Source organism: Nomascus leucogenys, chromosome 1a, assembly GCF_006542625.1.
Source record: "Nomascus leucogenys isolate Asia chromosome 1a, Asia_NLE_v1, whole genome shotgun sequence".
NCBI lineage: Eukaryota > Metazoa > Chordata > Mammalia > Primates > Hylobatidae > Nomascus > Nomascus leucogenys.
In genome coordinates this window covers 78,668,497-78,689,092 of record NC_044381.1, presented here as the reverse complement: position 1 = coordinate 78,689,092, position 20,596 = coordinate 78,668,497, and the positions used below count along the sequence as shown (strand labels likewise).

General features: G+C 40.7%; 1 protein-coding gene across 1 annotated transcript in view; it reads right to left on the bottom strand.

Annotated features, from left to right (window-relative positions):
• The window catches only part of SNAPC1 (small nuclear RNA activating complex polypeptide 1), a 34,001-nt gene extending 13,624 nt beyond the window's left edge, over window positions 1-20,377 (bottom strand). The window contains exons 1-8 of the mRNA XM_003267785.1: window positions 20,146-20,377; window positions 15,722-15,881; window positions 15,408-15,548; window positions 14,023-14,127; window positions 6,530-6,688; window positions 4,653-4,721; window positions 3,883-3,945; window positions 417-567 (exon numbers count right to left, since the gene is read on the bottom strand). Coding sequence (XP_003267833.1) covers window positions 417-567; window positions 3,883-3,945; window positions 4,653-4,721; window positions 6,530-6,688; window positions 14,023-14,127; window positions 15,408-15,548; window positions 15,722-15,881; window positions 20,146-20,273 — 976 coding nt within the window. The 5' untranslated portion in view covers window positions 20,274-20,377. The remainder of the gene's footprint in view (window positions 1-416; window positions 568-3,882; window positions 3,946-4,652; window positions 4,722-6,529; window positions 6,689-14,022; window positions 14,128-15,407; window positions 15,549-15,721; window positions 15,882-20,145) is intronic.
• Window positions 20,378-20,596: the final 219 nt, after the last annotated feature.

The following is a 20,596-nucleotide window of genomic DNA, read 5'->3' as shown; positions in this document are numbered from 1 at the left end:
ATGCCTCAGCCTCCCAAGTAGCTGGGATTACAGGCATGCGCTACCATGCCTGACTTTTATATTTTTAGTAGAAACAGGGTTTCACCATGTTGGCCAGGCTGGACTTGAACTCCTGACCTCAAGTGATCCATCCACCTAGGCCTCTCAAAGTGCTGGGATTACAGGCATGAGCCATAGCACCCGGCCAGGCCAAAATTTTATCATCTGTAAAATGATACATTTGATATGATGCCTAGGATCCTTTTCAAGCAGTAAGATTCCAAGAATCTAACAGAATTTATTTTTAATATTAAATCTCACAAAAATGTTCTCAAACAAATATCTAATCCTTCTTAACAAGGAAATAAAGATGAGGCAAAGTCGTAAATAAAACCCATTCTCCTTTGTTGAATCTTAGTAAGACTTTAAAAAGTTACCTTTGTTTCTGAAAGACATCTTCCTTCCTGCTGGTTTCAATCTTTCTTTCTTCTCTTTTGCCCTAGTTGCTTTGACTTGCCCTTGACCAGATGCAGAATCAGAGTCAGAAGAGTCAAGTTTGACTTGACGATGCCTTCTTGATTTGGATGCCTTAAGAGTTACAATCCAATTAACCAATAAATTATAAAATGAATCCAAATGATAGGTAATTCAGAGGAAGATAAAATGTACAATCAAAGATGAGGAAAGATTTACAGAAATATCTGTCATAAAGTACTTTACTATTACCCCTGGCTGGCTTACTATAACTACCTGTGTCATGTAAATAGTCTCTTATTTTTATAACATGAAGTTTCCTGCAGCTGTCATCACCATCTACTCACATGGGCTTAAAATGAAGTTGTTCTATTATCTGGCATGGTTGGGCAACAAAGGAGTAGAGGCATCTTCTAATAAATTTATTTCCCTTAGGCACTACCACGCGTTCCAAGTAGAAATACTTCACGCTTGGCTCCAGGTTTGGCCATGTGGCCCAGATCTGGCCACAATGAGTTTAACACCCCCATGGCCAGGGTAATTTGTTGGGAGTGGGGAGGCAAGCAGGCGGGGTATGTGGTATGTATCATGGCTGATGAAATGCTATTTTGGAATTGTCTAACTATTAGGAAGAAAATTCTTTCTTGCCTTGGAAGCTGAAGCTGGGAACATGAAAGGCTGGAGCTGTCAGGAAAACAGCACTTGACGGCAGTGAAAATGGAGGACCAGTCTTAATGATAGCTTTGTCTGAGACACAGATATCTTTAGCCAATCCTGGCTAAGGATTTGTTTTGTTACATCATTAGGTGATTCCCTTACTTGCTTAAGCAAAGAATTTTCAGTTAATGCTGTATATGCAATACAGGTATTAACAGCTCTTTTTTTTCTTTTTTTTTTTTGAGACGGAGTCTTGCTTTGTCACCCAGGCTGGAGTGCAGTGGCACGACCTCAGCTCACTGCAACCTCTACCTCCCGGGTTCACACCATTCTCCTGCCTTAGCCTCCCGAGTAGCTGGGACTACAGGTGCCCACCACCACGCCCAGCTAATTTTTTGTATTTTTAGTAGAGATGGGGTTTCACCGTGTTAGCCAGGATGGTCTCGATCTCCTGACCTCATGATCCGCCCGCCTCAGCCTCCCAAAGTGCTGGGATTACAGGCATGAGCCACCGCACCTGGCCAACAATTCTTAAAAAGCAACCACGTATAGCTGTCTCTCAGTATCCATGGAGGATTAGTTCCAGGACTTCCTTCGGATACCAAAATCCAGAGAAGCTCAAATTCCTGATATAAAATTGTGTGGTATTTGCATATAACCTATGCACTTCCTCCCATATACTTTCAATCATCTCTAGATTACTTATAATACCTAATACTATGTAAATGATTGTCATATTATTCAAGGAATAATGGCGAGGAAAAAAGTCCATACATATTTGGTACAGATGCATTTTTTTTGTTCAAATATTTTCAATCCAGAACTGGTTCAATCCATGGACGCAGAAACCACAGATACACTACAGTAACCAAAACAGCATGGTACTGGTACAAAAACAGACACATAGACCAATGGAACAGGACAGAGAACTCAGAAATAAAGCCACACACCTACAACCACCTGATGGTTGACAAAGTTGACAACAAAAATTGACAAGTGAGACCTAATTAAACTACAGAGCTTCTGTACAACAAAAGAAACAACAGAGTAAACAGACAACCTACAGAATGAGAGAAAACAGTCACAAACTTTGCATTCAATAAAGGTCTAATATTCATAATCTATAAGAAAATTAATTCAACAAACAAAAAACCACCCCATTAAAAAATGGGCAAAGGGCTGGGCACAGTGGCTCACATCTGTAATCCTGGCACTTTGGAAGGCTGAGGTGGGACTGAAAAAACAGGCAGGTGCATTGAAAATCCATAGAGAATAGTGTCACATTCCTCAACCTCAGAGCTAGGCAACTGATCTCCTGTACAAAACAGAAGACCTGCTCTCTGAAGAGGCTAAACGAGAAAGGCTGTGGGCTCAAAGGAAACTGGTGTAGGTGAGGAAGGAGATGAGGCCTCTTATTGAAAATAGAGGGGCTGAGTGAAACCTGCATAAGGAATGGTGAGCCTCGTGGCTGATTCTCTCTGTAGGCTCCCAAAACGTTGGCAGCTGGGCTTATTTCCCACCCTCCTTCCCTAGACAAGGGAGTGAAAGATTGCTCTCTAAATAACTAGATCCAGGACAAAGAAATCTAGAGGTTAGATAAGCTCTTCATCTCCTCTTGACCACCCTTAAATATGAAAAGACATCTGAGGATCTTCAATCATTTTTAAAAAGCCAACAAAATGGGCCAGGTGCAGTGGCTCACGTCTTTAATCCCAGTACTTTGGGAGGCCGAGGCAGGTGGATCACCTGGGGTCAGGAGTTCGAGACCAGCCTGGTGAACATGGAGAAACCCCAACTCTACTAAAAATACAAAATTAGCCATGCGTGGTGACGCATGCCTGTAATCCCAGCTACTCCAGGCTGAGGCAGAAGAATCACTTGAACCTGGGAGGCGGAGGTTGCAGTGAGCCAAAATTGCACCACTGCACTCCAGCCTGGGCAACAAGAGCAAAACTCCGGGTCAAAAAAAAAAAAAGCCAACAAAGTGAAAGAGTTCAAACAAATAGAAAAAAAAGAACTCAGAGGAAATGGGAGGAACCATCAAAAAAAACTGTAGTTAATATCCTTAAAGAGAAAAAGTTATTGCATCCTGTGAAAATGAAAAATACATTAAAAAAAATAAAACAAGAAACATTCAGAGAAAAAAAAATTATTGGTAATGAAAAAATATCAGGAGAAATTTTTTTAAATCAATATAATGGTTCAGAAGATAAAGCCTAAGAAATCTCCCTGAAAATAGAAAATGAGACAGAGACTAGAAATAGAAGAGAAAAATAAGAAAAGCTGAAGAAGAGAAAAGATGCAGGAAAGAACATTTGTATCAAAGAAACAATACAGACACTTCTTCAGAACTGAAGGATACCCGATTAAAAGGAGGTCACCATGAGTGCCAAGGGCAATAAAAAAAGATGCACACCAAGTTACATCATATGTATTAAATGAAATTTCAGAACTCCAGGAACAAAGCAAAACCTAAAACCTTCCAAAATCAGGAATACTAGAAGCTGGAGGACAATAAAGGAAATGGCATCAAAATTCTAGGTAAATATTAGAAGAAACTGCTAAAAGAGAAGAAGTCAAAAATGCTGCCTCTCAAGGTTAGGAATACAAGGGTGGGAAGTGGCAGAGAGAGGCGGACTGTTGTGCTATATAATCTGTCTAGCATTATTTGACTTTTAAAACTAAGTACATATATTACTACTTTGATGAAAAATTGAAATATAATTTAAAAAGCAGTCAATTTCCAAATTACCTTATTAAAGAATAACTTACCTGTATGACAACTGAAAAGGCCTTTGATTTTATTTTCGCTAATGATTCTGCCCTTTCACATCTCTGGATGTAAAACAAGAAGGAAAAAAAAGTTAAAACACACAAACATTATGTGAAAAACTGAATACCCAAGTATTTATTATCAGAAATAAGATTTCAGACAGAAAATAGGGTAAAAGAAACTAACATACACTGGGTATACATTGAGTACACACACATAAACATACACCATATTCTCTCACAGATGTAGCAGGTGCCATAATACCATCCCCATAGTTACAGATCATTTTCATTCAGGATTCAAGGAGGACAGTATGAATGAAAGCCTGGATGATCAGGCAGAGCCCTGAACTGCCATTCCCTCCTCATCTGCCTATACTCAAAGATGGCTCCTTGTCTCATCCACTAAGATGGATGAAAACTCTGGAAGCAGGAAGCAGTATATAGTATAACAGCTCGGACTCTACACTGGTTGAAAGGCTGACAAGTGAGAAAAGATATATTACAAAAGCCTGATCCTGATCCTCTACGAACTGAGGGCACCTTCCATAGTCAAGCTTTGCTTTCCCTGCAGAAAACTATTATCATCCTCTCTCCCAACCTACACCTGATGTGGCCTCCACAAGGCTTCCAGTAAAGAACAAACTACCTTTTCACAGAACCATGATTCAGAATTTTCTCTTATATGTCTTATAATACTGACCATGGGTCACAATGCTCAGTATACAGAATCACAGCCACACATAATATGAATTGCAAAGTTTTCTGACCTCTGTTTCTTGTGAATTTCCTTCCATTTTTTCTTCTCCATCATTAGTTTTTGATTTTAAGGATGGATTCTAAAAGAGCAAAAAAGATACATCATACACACACACACACACACACAAATTTACAATTCAATTAACTGCAAATCAATTTTAGAACAGTGAGAAATCATTACTTTTAATAAATGAAAAACTAAAAGATCATTCACATTATATATCACCTAACATTAAGATCACAGGTTTCAAAATGTTCTACAATTCATCAATAAAATGCTTAAATCCTCCTAACTAATGTGGTAGTCTTTATGTGGTAGTAAGAAAATGGGCTTATTCTCCTTTCCTTCAGGTTTTCAGAGCTCGTAGTAATGCTCTTTGAAGAGAGTTTATCTATTAAAAGAGCATACTGGCTATGCATGGTGGTTAATCCTGTAATCCTAATACTTTGGGAGGCTGAGGTGGGAGGATCGCTGGAGGCCAGGAGTTCCAAACCAGCCTGGACAACATAGCAAGACCCCATCTCTAAAAAAAAACAAATTAAAACTAAACTGGTTCTATCCCTGGCAACATAGCAAGACCGTGTCTCTACAAAAAATAAAAAAAATTAGCTGGGCATGGTGGCACATGTCTGCAAACCCAGTTACTCAGAAGGCTGAGGTGGGTGGATCACTTAAGCCTGGGAGGTCGAGGCTGCAGTGAGCTGTAGTCATGCCACTGCATTCCAGCCAGGGTGACAGAGCAAGAAGACCTTGTCTATATACATATATATATAAAGAATACTAACAAATTTTTACATTAAATGCCTAAGTCATTTGTGTAACCTATTTGTAGGACTTAAAGTATCCAAATATTCTAAAACTTGCTATCTCTCATTAAAATAAATGCAGAGGAATAAAGTTATTTTCTTCTTCCCAAGACTATCTTCTTATCAGTTTGCTTGTTTATCTTTTCTAAAATTAAGTTTTGAGCCAGCTTCCTGCATATAACAGAAAGTGAAAAAGTAGCAAGAAATCTTTCTGAAAGACGATATATAGATAACAATATCTGTGTGGCATTTGTGAAAACACCAACACATTATCAAGACACATAGTAAGTAATCAGAAATTGCTTACTTTAAAAAAAATTTTTTTCCTAGATTTACTAAAATAAGATGGAGTAACAATTTCAAAAGTGAATTTCACAAGGCTAGCCTTTAGGTTTCCAGGGTAAAAAATTTTCTCTAGCTGAAATATGGGTAGCTCTAGCATCAATACTTTTGGTTAAATAAACTAAGTTGAAGATCTGTGTTGAAGAGACTTGTAAAAAGATAAACCACACCAGGTAGACAATATGTAAACAGAGAAACACCTGCCCTATCACAGTAGGAAAAGCCACCACTCAGGTCCCACTGTCTGCTGTCATGCAGCAAAGTGGAATCAGTGTTACCAGACCTTCTGAATTTTAAGGGAAGTTGTATGTCTAGAATTTTAGGTGAAGTCCACAAATACTTAAAAGTTGGTAATTAACTCAAACATTTTAAACAATGTTAGAATCAACACTATGCCAAACAAAACACATCTGGGTGCAGGATTTAGCCCAAAGACTGAGTGTGCAACCCCTAAAAAATGCCAAATTATAAAGTCTGTAATAAATCTGTGGTATAACAAGATTATTTACTCTTCTACCAAAAAAAAAAAAAAGAAAATACGTATCTACTTCATCTATAAGGTTAAATAACATCACATACCTAATAAGTGGCAAAAGTGGAACTAGAAAAGCCAAGTCCTCTAAATCTTAGCTCCACAGGATTATAGCCTCTAATACTAGGCTGCCTCTCAACATTATCATCCATGGATAAACATTCGTGTAAAATGCAATGGTAAGGCACCAAACAAGTGATTGCATACCTTTCTGTCTTTGTGCCACTGCTGATGATCCAAAACTATGTTCTTAATATTGTCAAAAAAATCATCCTTTATCAAGCTAAGGGCTTTATCTGGCTTGGACTTATCAACTGAAATTACACGTTTCATGTTCTGATAGTGATCATGAACATTCAGCATTTCCTAAAAGCAAAAAGATGAGTCCTTTATTTCACTTTTTGAGGAGAAACTAAAAGGCAAAACCAACACAAAATAGTCATCTTCCAAAGTGACTTCCAGTTGATAGGGAATAACATGCTACAGTATATTGAAAATAACATAATCACGTAAGCAAAATAGTACAACTTCATTAACACAGAGGTATGGATTCCAGAGGTATAGATTTACTGACTTACCTCAACAAACATTAACTAAGATACACTTATGGGAAGACAATGGGGAAAGACTAATCAGTTAACATACAATTCCATTCTAGACTATCACAATTATTTGCAGCATGACATATCATTAAATATCACTACTGATAACTAAGATATTTTTATATCATATTGTCACATCAAGAATATTTACACAGTCCTTTATCCTCTGCTAAAAATTCCTATGTAACGACTCTCATCCAATTCGCAACAGAAATCCCAAAACCTATGTGCCTGTTCCCATAAGCTTCACCACTACTTCAGCGGTAAGATTCAGGATTAAAAGATATAGAGGGTAGGCCGGGTGCAGTGGTTCACGCCTATAATCCCAGCACTTTGGGAGGCCAAGGTGGGAGGATCACAAAGTCAGGAGTTCAAGATCAGACTGGCCAACATGGTGAAACCCATCTCTACTAAAAATACAAAAATTAGCCAAGTGTGGGGGTGGGCGCCTGTAATCCCAGCTACCTGGGAGGCTGAGGTAGGAGAAATGCTTGAACCTGGGAGGCGGAGGTTGCAGTGAGCCAAGATTGCATCACCACTGCACTCCAGCAGGGGCAACAGAGCAAGACTCCATCTCAAAAAAAAAAAAAAAGAAAGAAAGAAATTGAGGGTGATTTATGACACCATTTGTGGCATTATTTATTAGATCTTCTTCCTCCAAAAATCTCCAGCCAAATAGGCAGATCTGTGGGGTAAGGAAAAAGACAGCATACTACAGGTGGACTTAAGAAAACCTGGCATAGGGTCTTGGCTCTAAGATCAGGAGAGAACTACTGACACTTCCATCACAGATGGACATTGCAACATCTGAGTCATCCCTAACTCAGACTACTCAATTCATTTCCAGATTTTGGTAGAATCAAAACCTGTTCAAGAAATGAGAAACTAGGCCAGGCACAGTGGCTGACGCCTGTAACCCTGGCACTTTGGGAGGCCGAGGCGGGTGGATCACCTGAGGTCAGGAGTTCGAGACCAGCCAGACAAACATGGAGAAACCCCATCGCTATTAAAAATACAAAGTTAGCTGGGTGTGGTGGCACATGCCTGTAATCCCAGCTACTCGGGAGGCTGAGGTGGGAGAATCACTTGAACCCGGGAGGCAGAGGTTGCGGTGAGCCAAGATCACACCATTGCACTACAGCCTGGACAACAAGAGTGAAACTCCATCTCTCAAAAAAAAAAAAAGAAATGAGAAACTGATCAATAGTGGTGAGTGCTCACATACGCAGGATCTGCAATGGAAAAACAGTGTCCAGACATGGAGAGCCCCTAACTCTTTACAGTTCACACTGGCTATACTCTCATTACTTTTACTTCATGTGAAAGAGAAAGACCACCAGTCAGATCTAGTTTTTGAGTCTGAGCTCTGTCATTTGCTCAAGGTATGACAACTGGGAAGTCCCTCAACCTAAGAATCACATTCACGTTTCGCATTTGTACAAAATGAACAAACCCACCATTGTTAAGTATTAAACAAGCTTATACAGGTGAAAGTATTCTGTATAATGTAAAGCACTATACAAAATTAAAGAAGCCAGGCACGGTAGTGTGCACCTGTAGTCCCAGCTACTCAGAGGGCTGAGGCATGAGGACGGCTTGAGCCCAGGAATTCAAGGCCAACTCAGGCAACATAGCAAGACCCCCACTCTTTAAAAAAAAAAAAAAAAAAGGGCAGAAGAAAATTAAATAAGAAATAAAAGACAGTGCATGGACTTTGGAGCCTTATAGACTTGGACATTTAAACCCAGTGTCTGTACACTATTGTGCCTCACCTTATACAAACTACTTAACTTCTCTAAACCTCAGCTTCCTTATTTTTAAAACTGGGGGCCGGGCACGGTGGATGATGCCTGTAATCCCAGCACTTTGGAAGCCCGAGGTAGGCGGATCACCTGAGGTCAGGAGTTCGAGATTAGCCTGGCCAACATGGTGAAACACCATCTCTACTAAAAATACAAAAAATTAGCCGGGCATGGTGGCAGGCGTCTGTAGTCCGAGCTACTCGGGAGGCTGAGGCAGAAGAACTGCTTGAACCTGGAAGGTGGGGAGGTGGAGGTTGCAGTGAGCCAAGATCGTGCCACTGCACTCCAGCCTGGGCAACAAGAGGGAAACTCTGTCTTGAAAAAAGGCCAGGTGCAGTGTCTCACACCTGTAATCCCAGCACTTTGGGAGGCCGAGGAGGGTGGATCACGAGGTCAGGACATCAAGACCATCCTGGCTAACACGGTGAGCCAAAAAAGTCTCTACTAAAAAAAATACAAAAAGTTAGCTGGGCATGGTGGTGGGCGCCTGTAGTCCCAGATACTATACTCGGGAGGCTAAGGCAGGAGAATGGCGTGAACCCAGGAGGCGGAGCTTGCAGTGAGCCGAGATCTCACTCCAGCCTGGGCAACAGAGTGAGACTCCATCTCAAAAAAAAAAAAAAAACAACCTAGGGAAATACCACCTCCTCTGCAGGGTTACTATGACAATTAGTGAGATAACATACATAAAAAATCTAGCATAGTTCCAGGCACATGGTGAGTACTCAGCACACATGTCCATTATTACAACTGTATAAATGAAGAAATAGAAATGAAATAATTTGCTCCTGGTCCTACTTACATAGCAGCAAGCTAGAATTAGAAGTCAAATGTTTTGATTCAGTATCCTGTTCTCTTTTCATTTTATTACGCCTCCTTAACCACAAAACTAGAACAAGTGGCAAAATCATGACCAGAATTCAGACCTTCTGAAATGAAGACTTAATAGCAGTTGCAGGCAGTAGAAGGAAAATTTGAAAGTATTAAATTTAAGAATTATCAGTGAGAATGGATCACAGGCTATGCTAGGACAAAAGATACAGAGCCAGCAGAAGTATCAAGGGACAAGGCTCTCAAAGCAATTATGTCACAAGCCAGAGATCTGACAGAGCCAGGATAACTTCACAGACTATTCCATTCCTAAAAGCTTCCAGGTATAGGCATTTCATAGCCTGACCCTTCTGATACTCTTCTCTATTCACTCCAAAAGAGTAGACCTCTGTTCATCACCCCCAACTTAAAAGAGCTTAGAATGAAAAAGCATGTTGAAAAAGATACATTGAAAAAATATTTACATTCTACCACCAAATTGGTCAACAGTCAGAAAAATTATAACCAGCCAAGCATGGTGGCTCATGCCTATAATCCCAGCACAGTGGAAGGCCAAGGTAGGAAGATCACCCAAGCTCAGGAGTTCAAGACCAGCCTGGGCAACATAGCAAGACCTTGTCTCTACAATAAATTTTTTAAAATTAGCCAGCATGGGCCAGGCGTAGTGATTCACACCTATAATCCCAGCATTTTGGGAGGCCAAGGTGGGTGGATCACGAGGTCAGAAGTTCAAGACCAGCCTGGCCAAGATGCTGAAACCCTGCCTCTACTGAAAATACAAAGATTAGCCCAGCGTGGTGGCACGCGCTTGTAATCCCAGGTATTCAGGAGGCTGAGACAGAAGAATCGCTTGAACCCGGGTGGCAGTTGCAGTGAGCCAAGATCATAAAACTGCACTCCAGCCTGGGACACAGAGCAAGACTCCATCTCAAAAAAAAAAAAAAAAAAAAAAAAATTAGCCAGCATGGTGGTGAGGGCCTAGCTACTCAGGAGACTGAGGTGGGAGGATCACTTAAGCCCAGGAGACTGAGGGTGCAGTGAGCTATGATCACACCACTGCATTCGAGCCGGGGTGATGAAGCAAGATCCTGTCTCAAAAATTAAAAAAAAGAAATTATAACCAACTGGGTTCAAATCATCTTTTTTCATTAGAATATTGATAAGATTAATGTCTTGCTGTTTGAAAATGTCCTGTGCCTCTCTCTTCATGATTCACATCAGCATTTCTCAGCTTTCTGGTATCCCGAAATCTTTTTTCCATTCTCCACAATTGCTATTTCAAACATTTTCAACTCTCAGTTCCCTGACCCCCATGATGCTCTCTTAAAGTTCAGGCAGTCAGGTCTGTTTGCCTTCTATTTCTCCTCTACACAAAGATTTATAAAAATCCATTCTCACCTTCTTTCCTCAAGTTTCAAAGGAAGAAGTATGCCTTCTGCTCAAGGTTACTCCCTCCACTGTACTCTCAATCACAGACACACCCACCTCCTCCATAGCAGGAACCTTGCTCGCTACCTCTCCTATATACAACCATTCCCTCTAACTGGCTCCTTACCTCACCTCTAAACATAAACATTATGTCTCTCCAATCTCTAAAACTTTACGACTTCCCTCTGCCAAAAAGACAAAATACAAATTCCTTCTATTATACAAAGTACTTTTATCTTATTTAGTTTTGTACATAAACTCTCTCCTACCTCTTTCTTGCTACGGGGCTAGAGGGAAAAAAAATCCTAGTTCTTGTTACACTTCACTCATTTGTTTGTTGAATGACAATTTTCTAACCCCGGTCCCACCTCAGACCAGTCCTTTGCTGTCCAACAAACAGGCACCACAGACATACCGAACTGACTATGAAGCTTAGCTCCATTACTTCCTAACCTAGTCTCTGTAACTCAGTTTCCTCAACTTTAAATCACGGATAAAAACCCCTACTTTTAAAAATAATAATTAAAAATTTTTAAAAACACTTATTTTGCAGAAATGTTGTAGAAGTAAAACAACCTACACAAAATATCTTCCCAGAGTTCCTGCATTATACTATGTCTTCAGATATTGAGGAATATTCAGTTCCTTGTAAAAAGTAATTCTTAACCTTTTTGGGGGACATGAACACCTCTGAGAATGAGGATAGTTACAGTACCTCACCCTAAAAAGGTATCCATATGGGCCGGGCAGGGTGGCTCATGTCTGTAATCGCAGTACTTTGGGAGGCCGAGGTGGGCGGATTGCCTGAGCTCAGGAGTTTGAGACCACCCTGGGCAATATGGTGAAACCCTATCTCTACTAAAATACAAAAAATTAGCCGAGTGGGGTGGCATGTACCTGTAGTCCCAGCCACTCGAGAGGCTGAGGCATGAGAATCGCTTGAGCCCTGGAGGCAGAGGTTGCAGGTTGCAGTGAGCCAAAACTGTGCCACTGCACTCCAACTTGGGCTACAGACTGAGACTCTATCTCAAAAAAAAAAGGATCCATATGTGTGACATCAATTTTTCATACAATGTGGTGTGGGAGAGGGCACATGGACAATCCCCAGCCAGAGATTAAGAATCCTTGCTCAAAAATAAAGTTACTTTACAGAACAGACCCAGAGTGCTCTCAAAAATCAATTTGCTACCTGAATTACAAACAACCTGACAGGTTGATGCTATTACAACATGGGGGCGACCGGGCACAGTGGCTCACACCTGTAAACCCAGCACTTTAGGAGGTCAATGTGTGCAGATTGCTTGAGGATAGGAGTTCAAGACTAACCTGGTCAACATAGTGAAACCTCACCTCTACTAAAAACAGAAAAAATTAGTTGGGTATGGTGGTGCATGCCTGTAATCCCAGCTACTCGGGGGGCTGAGACACGAGAATCACTTGAAACTGGGAGGCAGAGGTTGCTGTGAGCCAAGATCATGCCACTACATTCCAGCCTGGGTGACAGAGGAAGATCCTGTGTCAGGGAAAAGAAAAAAAAAAAAAAAAAAGAACACGGGGGCATCTAAACAAACATTTCAGTAAATCTAAGATCTGATCCCTCTCTTTAAAGTGTAATACAAGAAGACTGAGCAGGGCTGGGGAAAAAGGGAATTAACATTTTTTAAGTGTATACTGTGTGTAATATACCACACTCAGCACTATTTAGGAATCATCTCATTTCAATTCTCACAACAACCAATGAAATAAAATATTATAATCCTAATATTAATGAGGGAGACACTTGGGCTTAAAGAAAATTTAAAAGCATGACCAAGGTGTCCCCTTACCCCCTCGTCTCCTCTCTGTATGTTCTTTTGAAATATCATTGATTTAGAAGCCTGAAACCCTGTACTGAGATTTTGTTTTAACCTCAAAGCAATGCTTTTCTACTCATGCTTAAAAAGATTTGTAACACTACTTATCCATGCATAAGATTTTTCTCAATACTGTACACTCAAACAAAATAACCAAAATATATTATCAAAATAGACTGCTTTCAATGGTGGGTTTTAAAATAAATATTAAAACTCAAGAAGTAGGTTGGGTGCAGTGGCTCACGCCTGTAATCCCAGCACTTTGGGAGACCAAGGTGTGCAGATCACTAGGTCAGGAGATCAAGACCATCCTGGCTAACACAGTAAAGCCCTGTTTCTACCAAAAATACAAAAAATCAGCCGGGCGTGGTGGCACACACCTGTAGCCCCAGCTACTCAGGAGGCTGAGGCAGGAGAATTGCTTGAACCTGGGAGGCGGAGGTTACAGTGAGCTGAGATCGTGCCACTGCACTCCAGCCTGGGTAACAGAGCGAGACTCCGTGTAAAAAAAAAAAAAAAAAAAAAAAAAAAACACTCAGGAAATAAATGCATATTGGTTTTTTTGTTTTTTAAAACGGAGTCTTGCTCTGTTGCCCAGGCTAGAGTGCAGCAGTACGATCTCAGCTCACTGCAACCTCCACCTCCCAGGTTTGTGATTCTCCAGCCTCAGCCTCCCCAGTAGCTGGGACTACAGGCATGCGCCACCACGCCCAGCTAATTTTTGGATTTTTAGTAGAGACGAGATTTCACCATGTTGGCCAGGCTAGACTCAAACTCCTGACCTCGTGATCCACCCACCTTGGCCTCCCAAGTGCTGAGATTACAGGTATGAGCCACCATGCCTGGTCATGCATATTGTTTTTTTAAAAATTAGGTAAAGTCACTTTAAACTCTTGTTTTATGACCTAACTAAAGTCAAATACAAACGGTAGTTTTAGTAACGGAATCCACATATCTTCAGTCTAGGTCCAGTCTTTTACATCTTTTTTTCTCACGCTATTTCAAGATTTGTAAGCCTTGATATATTTAGGCTATTTTATGTCTGATACTCTAGAAATATAGCATCCTAGAGTGGTCAAAATCATCAGAAAAATCAGTATCCAGTAGATGAAGGTATAACCTCAATATGTAGTTGGCAATAAAACAATTTTTAAAAATTTTCAAGAGCATAAAAGAATATTTACCTCTAATACATCAGAAGTGATAAGTTTCATCACACGATCACTTGGGTCCTTAAATTCTTCTGTAACTTCAGCTCGGTGAATTTTTTTCTTCATCCTATACGACAGCTATGTGATAATACATGTCTTTTTAAATGAGTATCTTTTAAACAGTATTTTTAAAAGTATTGAAATATAAGCCAGCACTAAAAATTGTCTATAAGTAAACACAGATAAAACAAAAGCAGCTGTAAGGGTACATCTGTTAAACATCCAAGTTCCAAAGACTGTTAGACTTGTGAAGTATCCTTTCACATGCCATGCCACATGCCTACAAATTCAGATAAGACAGAAATTACATAATTTGCCAGCTAATGGCAGAACCAGAACTAGTGGTCTTCAACCTAGTATCTCAATTACCACAAGATTAAAAAAAAAACAAATGTTATTAGAAGTTTCAACTTTTCACCAAAGAATTTTTAACAATTTTGTATGTCTTTCAGTAACCTGTGATGTTCGAGACAAGAGCAAATGCAGATGCCAAATCTAATTTGTTCTCAAAACAATTCGCTTAATATGTGGCATCCAGATACACTGCATTTAAAAGCAAAGGCTAAATTTTTGTTTGCGGAAAAAAAGCAGTAATTAGAAAATACCTTCTCCTATTTTAAAAAAGCTACAAGGCCGGGCATCGTGGCTCACCTGAGGTGAGCAGCACTTTGGGAGGCTGAGACGGGTGGATCACCTGAGGTCAAGAGTTCAAGACCAGCCTGACCAACATGGTGAAACCTCACCTCTACTAAAAATACAAAAATTAGCCAGGCGTGGTGGCGGGCGCCTGTAGTCCCAGCTACTCGGGAGGCTGAGACAGGAGAATTGCATGAACCCTGGAGGCAGAGGTTGCAGTGAGCTGAGATTGCACCACTGTACTCCAGCCTGGGCAACAGGGCAAGACTCCATATCAAAAAGGCACACACACAAAAAAAGTTACAAGCCAGGCCAGGTGCAGTGGCTCACGCCTGTAATCCCAACACTTTGGGAGGCCAAGGTGAGTGGATCACAAGGTCAAGAGATCGAGACCATCCTGGACAACATGGTGAAACCCTGTCCCTACTAAAAATAGAAAAATTAGCTGGGCGTGGTGGCATGTGCCTGTAGTCCCAGCTACTCGGGAGGCTGAGGCAGGAGAATCGCTTGAACCCGGGAGGCGGAGACTGCAGTGAGCCGAGATGGTGCCACTGCACTCCAGCCTGGGCGACAGAGTGAGACTTTGTCTCAAAAAAAAAAAAAAAGCGAAAAGTCTTGAACACTATCAATACTCATTCCATTTTCTGGAGATTGAGAGGTTTTATGGACCATAAAGTATAATTGCTCATTTTGAAAAAACTAAATTATTTTAGGCAACATACCAATTTGGGCATTGCTGTAAAGTGAAATGCTCTGTCTAGTCGTAGCTTCCTAAAAATATAAGCTGCATCAAAATGCTGTGCATTTACTAAATCTTGCTGAAATTTTAAAACTTCATCCCAATCCTTCAGGGCAACTCTGATCTGCAATCAGGAAGAAAAAAAAGTTGTACTAAATGTAAATATTTTTTTACAAACACATTATAATTTTAAAATACTGGCATTTTATTTAAATCATATTTATATAATATTTATTATTTAAAATATGGTACTTGTTTTACATTTCTGCTAAGGAAAAATAACTCACTAAGTATTACCTTTTGTTTTGGTTGACACAGTTGGGTATTATATAATCCATATAGCAGATACAAAGCACCAACTCTGATCTGGAAGGTGTATGGAGGTAAAAAATATCGCCAAGCCAAAGCTAAAGCTTCTTTTGTAAACATGTTCTTTTCTAAATTTCTCATTCTGCCACTAATAAACAGAGAGAAAATATATTACGACTCATTAAGTGAATAAGTAATGAACAAAAGCCAGAAGTATATACTTGTTTAAATGGTAGTTATAATAATTTGATGACGATTCCATACCCAATTTTTTCATGATTCAAGCACAAAGAGATAATTTTACACCAAGGCAAAGGCAACTACTAGGTAAACATGATGCAGCTTCCAAAAGCATCAACTTTACTTACCAAATTGAAGAGCAAGAAGGAAGGGGTTTCAAATTATTATTGGTTAAATATTTGAAACCATAATGTTAAAATAATCATAGTTATGTTACAGAACTATGTGCATTTTAATATATAATTGTCAAAAATGCTTGTTCTTTGGTGCTGTAGAGAAGTATCACTTGAACATAAATTTTATTTCTTCAGCAAGGCCATTTTTTTACTTTCTGCACAAAAGGATACAGTCGCCAGCAGTTTTGCTACACTGAACAAAGGAGACAGGGTCATTTATAACTTGACGTGTCTACTTTACTGCTGTGCCCAGTTTCTATAGGCTGGAACGGGACTTCACACTCTGTATCTGTCTTGATTGACTAGCAACTTAGAACTTGAAGTAACTTGTGGAATACTGAGAAGGGTAAAAACACTTTTAAATAAGGAAGAGGAACAGGCTATGACTTAATGCTTGCTTGGACCAGTATAAGCACACCAGGGCAAATATTTAGGCTAAATTGTGGCAGCTAAGAGCATAAAGTACACTGATTTCTTTATTACGACTAGCAGATACTTAAGAATGTTAGCACAGGTCTTTGAATAAATTTTGCTTCTAAGATAAGTTACTATTTAGTCTTAATTAGATGTGGAGGAAACTCTTTGAAGAGGAACCTCTACTTTACTTTTTACCTAATGAACATTTTCTCCAATACTCTCAGGGATTTGCACTAAATCTCCTCTGTCCTTGGGAAGCCTAGGTGAAAAAGTTAGAGAAACAGCACAAAGTAACCCACACTCCTAATTGTCCAGAGCACGGCAAGCTCATCAGAAGAAAGGAGGAGCAAGGGAGAAGAGCACACTCCAGCATACAACCAAAAGCTTTGTCCAAACATCCAAGAGAGCAACAAGGCTTCCTTGGCAATCAATCAATGAAATAACATAGGAAATGTACGTGAAAGGAAAATATCTTGGGCACCCAAGATCACTAAGGAAAACTCAAGCTGGAAACTGCTTAGGGCAAACCTGCCTCCCATTCTATTCAAAGTGACTTCTCTGCTCACTGAGATAGATGCCTATCTGATTTTCCTCCTTTGGAAAAGCTAATCAGAAACTCAAAAGAACGGAAGCATTTGTGTATCACCAAGCATTTGTGTATCACCGATTAAGCTCCCTCCCCACTTCCAGTCTTCCTGCCTTTGCTTCAAGTTGTCCCGCCTTTCCAGACCGAACCAATGTACTTCTTACATATATTGATTGATGTCTCATGACTCCCTAAATGCACAAAAAAAACCAAGCTGTGCCCTGACCACCTTGGGCGCATGTCATCACGACTTCTGAGGCTGTGTCACGGGCGCATCCTCAACCTTGGCAAAATAATCTTTCTAAACTAACTGAGACCTGTCTCAAATTTTCGAGGTTCACGTATATTTTTTGTGGACATAAACAGCATAATGAATAAACTATCTGAAACTGTTCTGCTGTGCTAAGTTAACAAAAATTTTTAAAAAACAAGGCCTTAAAAATGTCAATGTAACAGTCTTCTTACCACTTTGGATAAAACACATTTGTGCATATTATAGGTTTCTATGTAAGACCTGAAATTAGTAGATAAAAAATGTCAGATTTTAAATAAGACATTTGCTAAAATAAACGTCTCAAAGTGTTGATGCAAGTGACTAATACACTATACAAATATAAATATGTACAACTTTTACTTTAAAAACAGCAACAAACAATAAAGACATTCGCCCTGCAGCCATAAACAGGGGCTCTATTATATCTGATTACAACGCAGGGGTGGAAGGGAAGTGGGTAGTAGAAGGACGTTTTGGCTCTTCAAATAAGAAATACACGAAAAGAATACAAAATACCTACTCTAGTTATGGTAACCAAAGTAATTTCTCAAGAAAATCCACCACTCCTCTAGTGATTCCTGTTTCTTTTTTCATTTTAGGTTCTCCCTACTAGAAAATGTAAATGTTACATTTTTAGCTAAGTTTTCCTTAAATGCATTTTTCCCCCCAAGAAGTGGTACAGTGGAATACTATGGATTTTAGAAGCAGGCAGATACATAGTTTCCAGCATCTGCTCTACAATCCACTGTCTTTGTAATGGTGGAGAAATTACTTAACCTCTTTAAGACAAGGATAATTATGCCTGCTTTTTATAACTGTCTTATGCAATAAATAAAGCTATAAATACATTGCATTTAGTAGCCACTTAAAAAAAAATTAGTCTCTCTTTTATTAACTGTACAACAAAGAGCTCTTCATCCTCCATTCCTTGCAATTTAAAAACTACAAAGGCAATTTGCTTACACTGACAAAGAGAAAATGAGTTTTTACATTTTGTTCAGAAAAACAGTTTTAATCGTAAGGTTTAACTCATTCAGAAAATCAGTTATTTAGCCTTTTCAATATTATATGTACTATGCGAATAAAAATAGATTCATCCAGTCACTGTCCTCACAGAGGTCAGTCTAGTCAAAGGAAAATTTTAAAACGGTAGTAATAATGAACATTTGACCAGCCTGGCCAACATGGTGAAATACCGTCTCTACTAAAAGTACAAAAATTAGCCAGGCTTGGTGACACGAGCCGTAGTCCCAGCTACTCGGGAAGCTGAGGCAGGAGAATCTCTTGAACCCGGGAAGTGGAGGTTGCAGTGATACGAGATCGCACCATTACACTCCAGCCTGGGTGACAGAGCGAGACTATGTCTCAAGAAAAAAAAAATAATAATGAACATTTATTGAGCACTTAGAATGCATTTCTGATATATCAGCTCATTTAATCTTCACAACTACTATGAGGTTTATCATTGCCTCCATTTTACAGATATGGCAACTCAAGTAACTTGCCCCAAGTCATAGTGGACCCTGCAATCAAATGCAGCCAGTTGGGTTCCATAACCTATGCCCTTAACAATCCCACACTGCCTTTTCAACTATACCATTACAACAAAATGTGGAAAGCGGTGAGATAAAATAAAAACAGGGTGCTATGGGGGGAAAAAACATGAACAGCGTACTCAGTCTAGAAGAGAAAAAAGACTTCCCCCTAGGAAGTCATTTGAGCTTAACCCTGAGTGAATAATAAGGTGGACAAAACAAGAGAGTTGCGGCGGAAACTCCAGGATTAGGAAAAGCCTGTGGAGGGCCAAAAAAAAAAAAAAAAAAAAAGCAGCTGCTGGAGCAAGAAAGTGAGTGCATGGAGGGGACTGACAGGTGAAGCTGGAGAGATACGCAAAAGCCAGTGAGGAATGGTCTTGGCAAGTCAGAGAATTCAAGCGTTATCCCAAAGGCAATGGGCACCACTACAGAGTAATAAGCCGGGGAGTGACATGATCAAATTTGCACTTCTGAAAAACAACTTTGGGCCGGGCGCGGAGGCTCGCTTCTGTAATCCTAGCGCTTTGGGAGGCCGAGGCGGGCGGATCACGAGGTCAGGAGTTCGAGACCGGCCTGGCCAACATAGTAAAACCCCGTCTCTACTAAAAATACAAAAAATTAGCCGGGCGTGGTGCCGGACACCTGTAATCCCAGCTACTCGGGAGGCTGAGGCAGGAGAATCACTTGAACCTGAGAGGCAGAGGGTTGCACTGAGTCGAGACCGCGCCACTGCACTCCAGACTGGGCGACAAAGGGAGACTCCATCTCAAAAAAAAAAAAAAAGACAACTTTGGTCGTTGTAGGAAAGATTAATTCAATCTTGAAGGGTTTTGTCTTTGCTTGTGTGTTTTTAAACATGAGGTCCTAGAACAAGACTGGGGAAGGGCAAATGATAGTGGCCTGGGTCAGGGTGGAGGCAGTGGAGATGGAGAGAGGAGTTTAGAAGGGAGGCCAGGCAGAGACGCATATTTGGGAGGAGGCCGCAACAACCATCAGGGCACAGTGAAACAGAGCAGGGAAAGCGCGTTGCCTGCGCACAGGTGAAGGTCCAGGAGTGATGGAGGCAACCTTCGGTGACTGCCGCTCTTCTCAGCCCTTCCCAAGTGCATTATCGCCGGGAAGGGGGCAAATTTCTACCCCACCTGCGGGCAGGGAGAGGCGGGTAGTGGACAAGAAACACCCACCAGAAGATAGTCCCGAACTTCATGTTTCTCCAGAGCTCCGTGAAGTCCTCGAAGCGTACACTGTCCATCTCCTGGAAGCGGCTGAGCAGCGCCTCGCAGTCGGTCTGCAGGCCGGGAGGAGTCCCCATTGCACCCGAAGCCCGCACGCGTCCGCAGCCCGCACACCTCTAACTGAACAGCCAGCGGTGGTCGCCCAGGAAACGAAGCCCGAACGGCCCGCCCCCTACGGCGTGCGCACACGCGCTCTGTGACGCATTATCCGGCACCTTTAGCTCCGCCTTTATCCGGGCTCTTGCCACCGGTCGTGTGCTTACTGCGCGTGCGTGAAAGCGTTCTGCTGTTTTACTGGCTGAGATTGCTTTCACCTACAGTGCTAAGATCCACTCTTCTACTGAAGAGGTTTCATTGAAGAGGTTTACGTCTAAAGTGTTGTGTTTGCTCACGAGCGGTT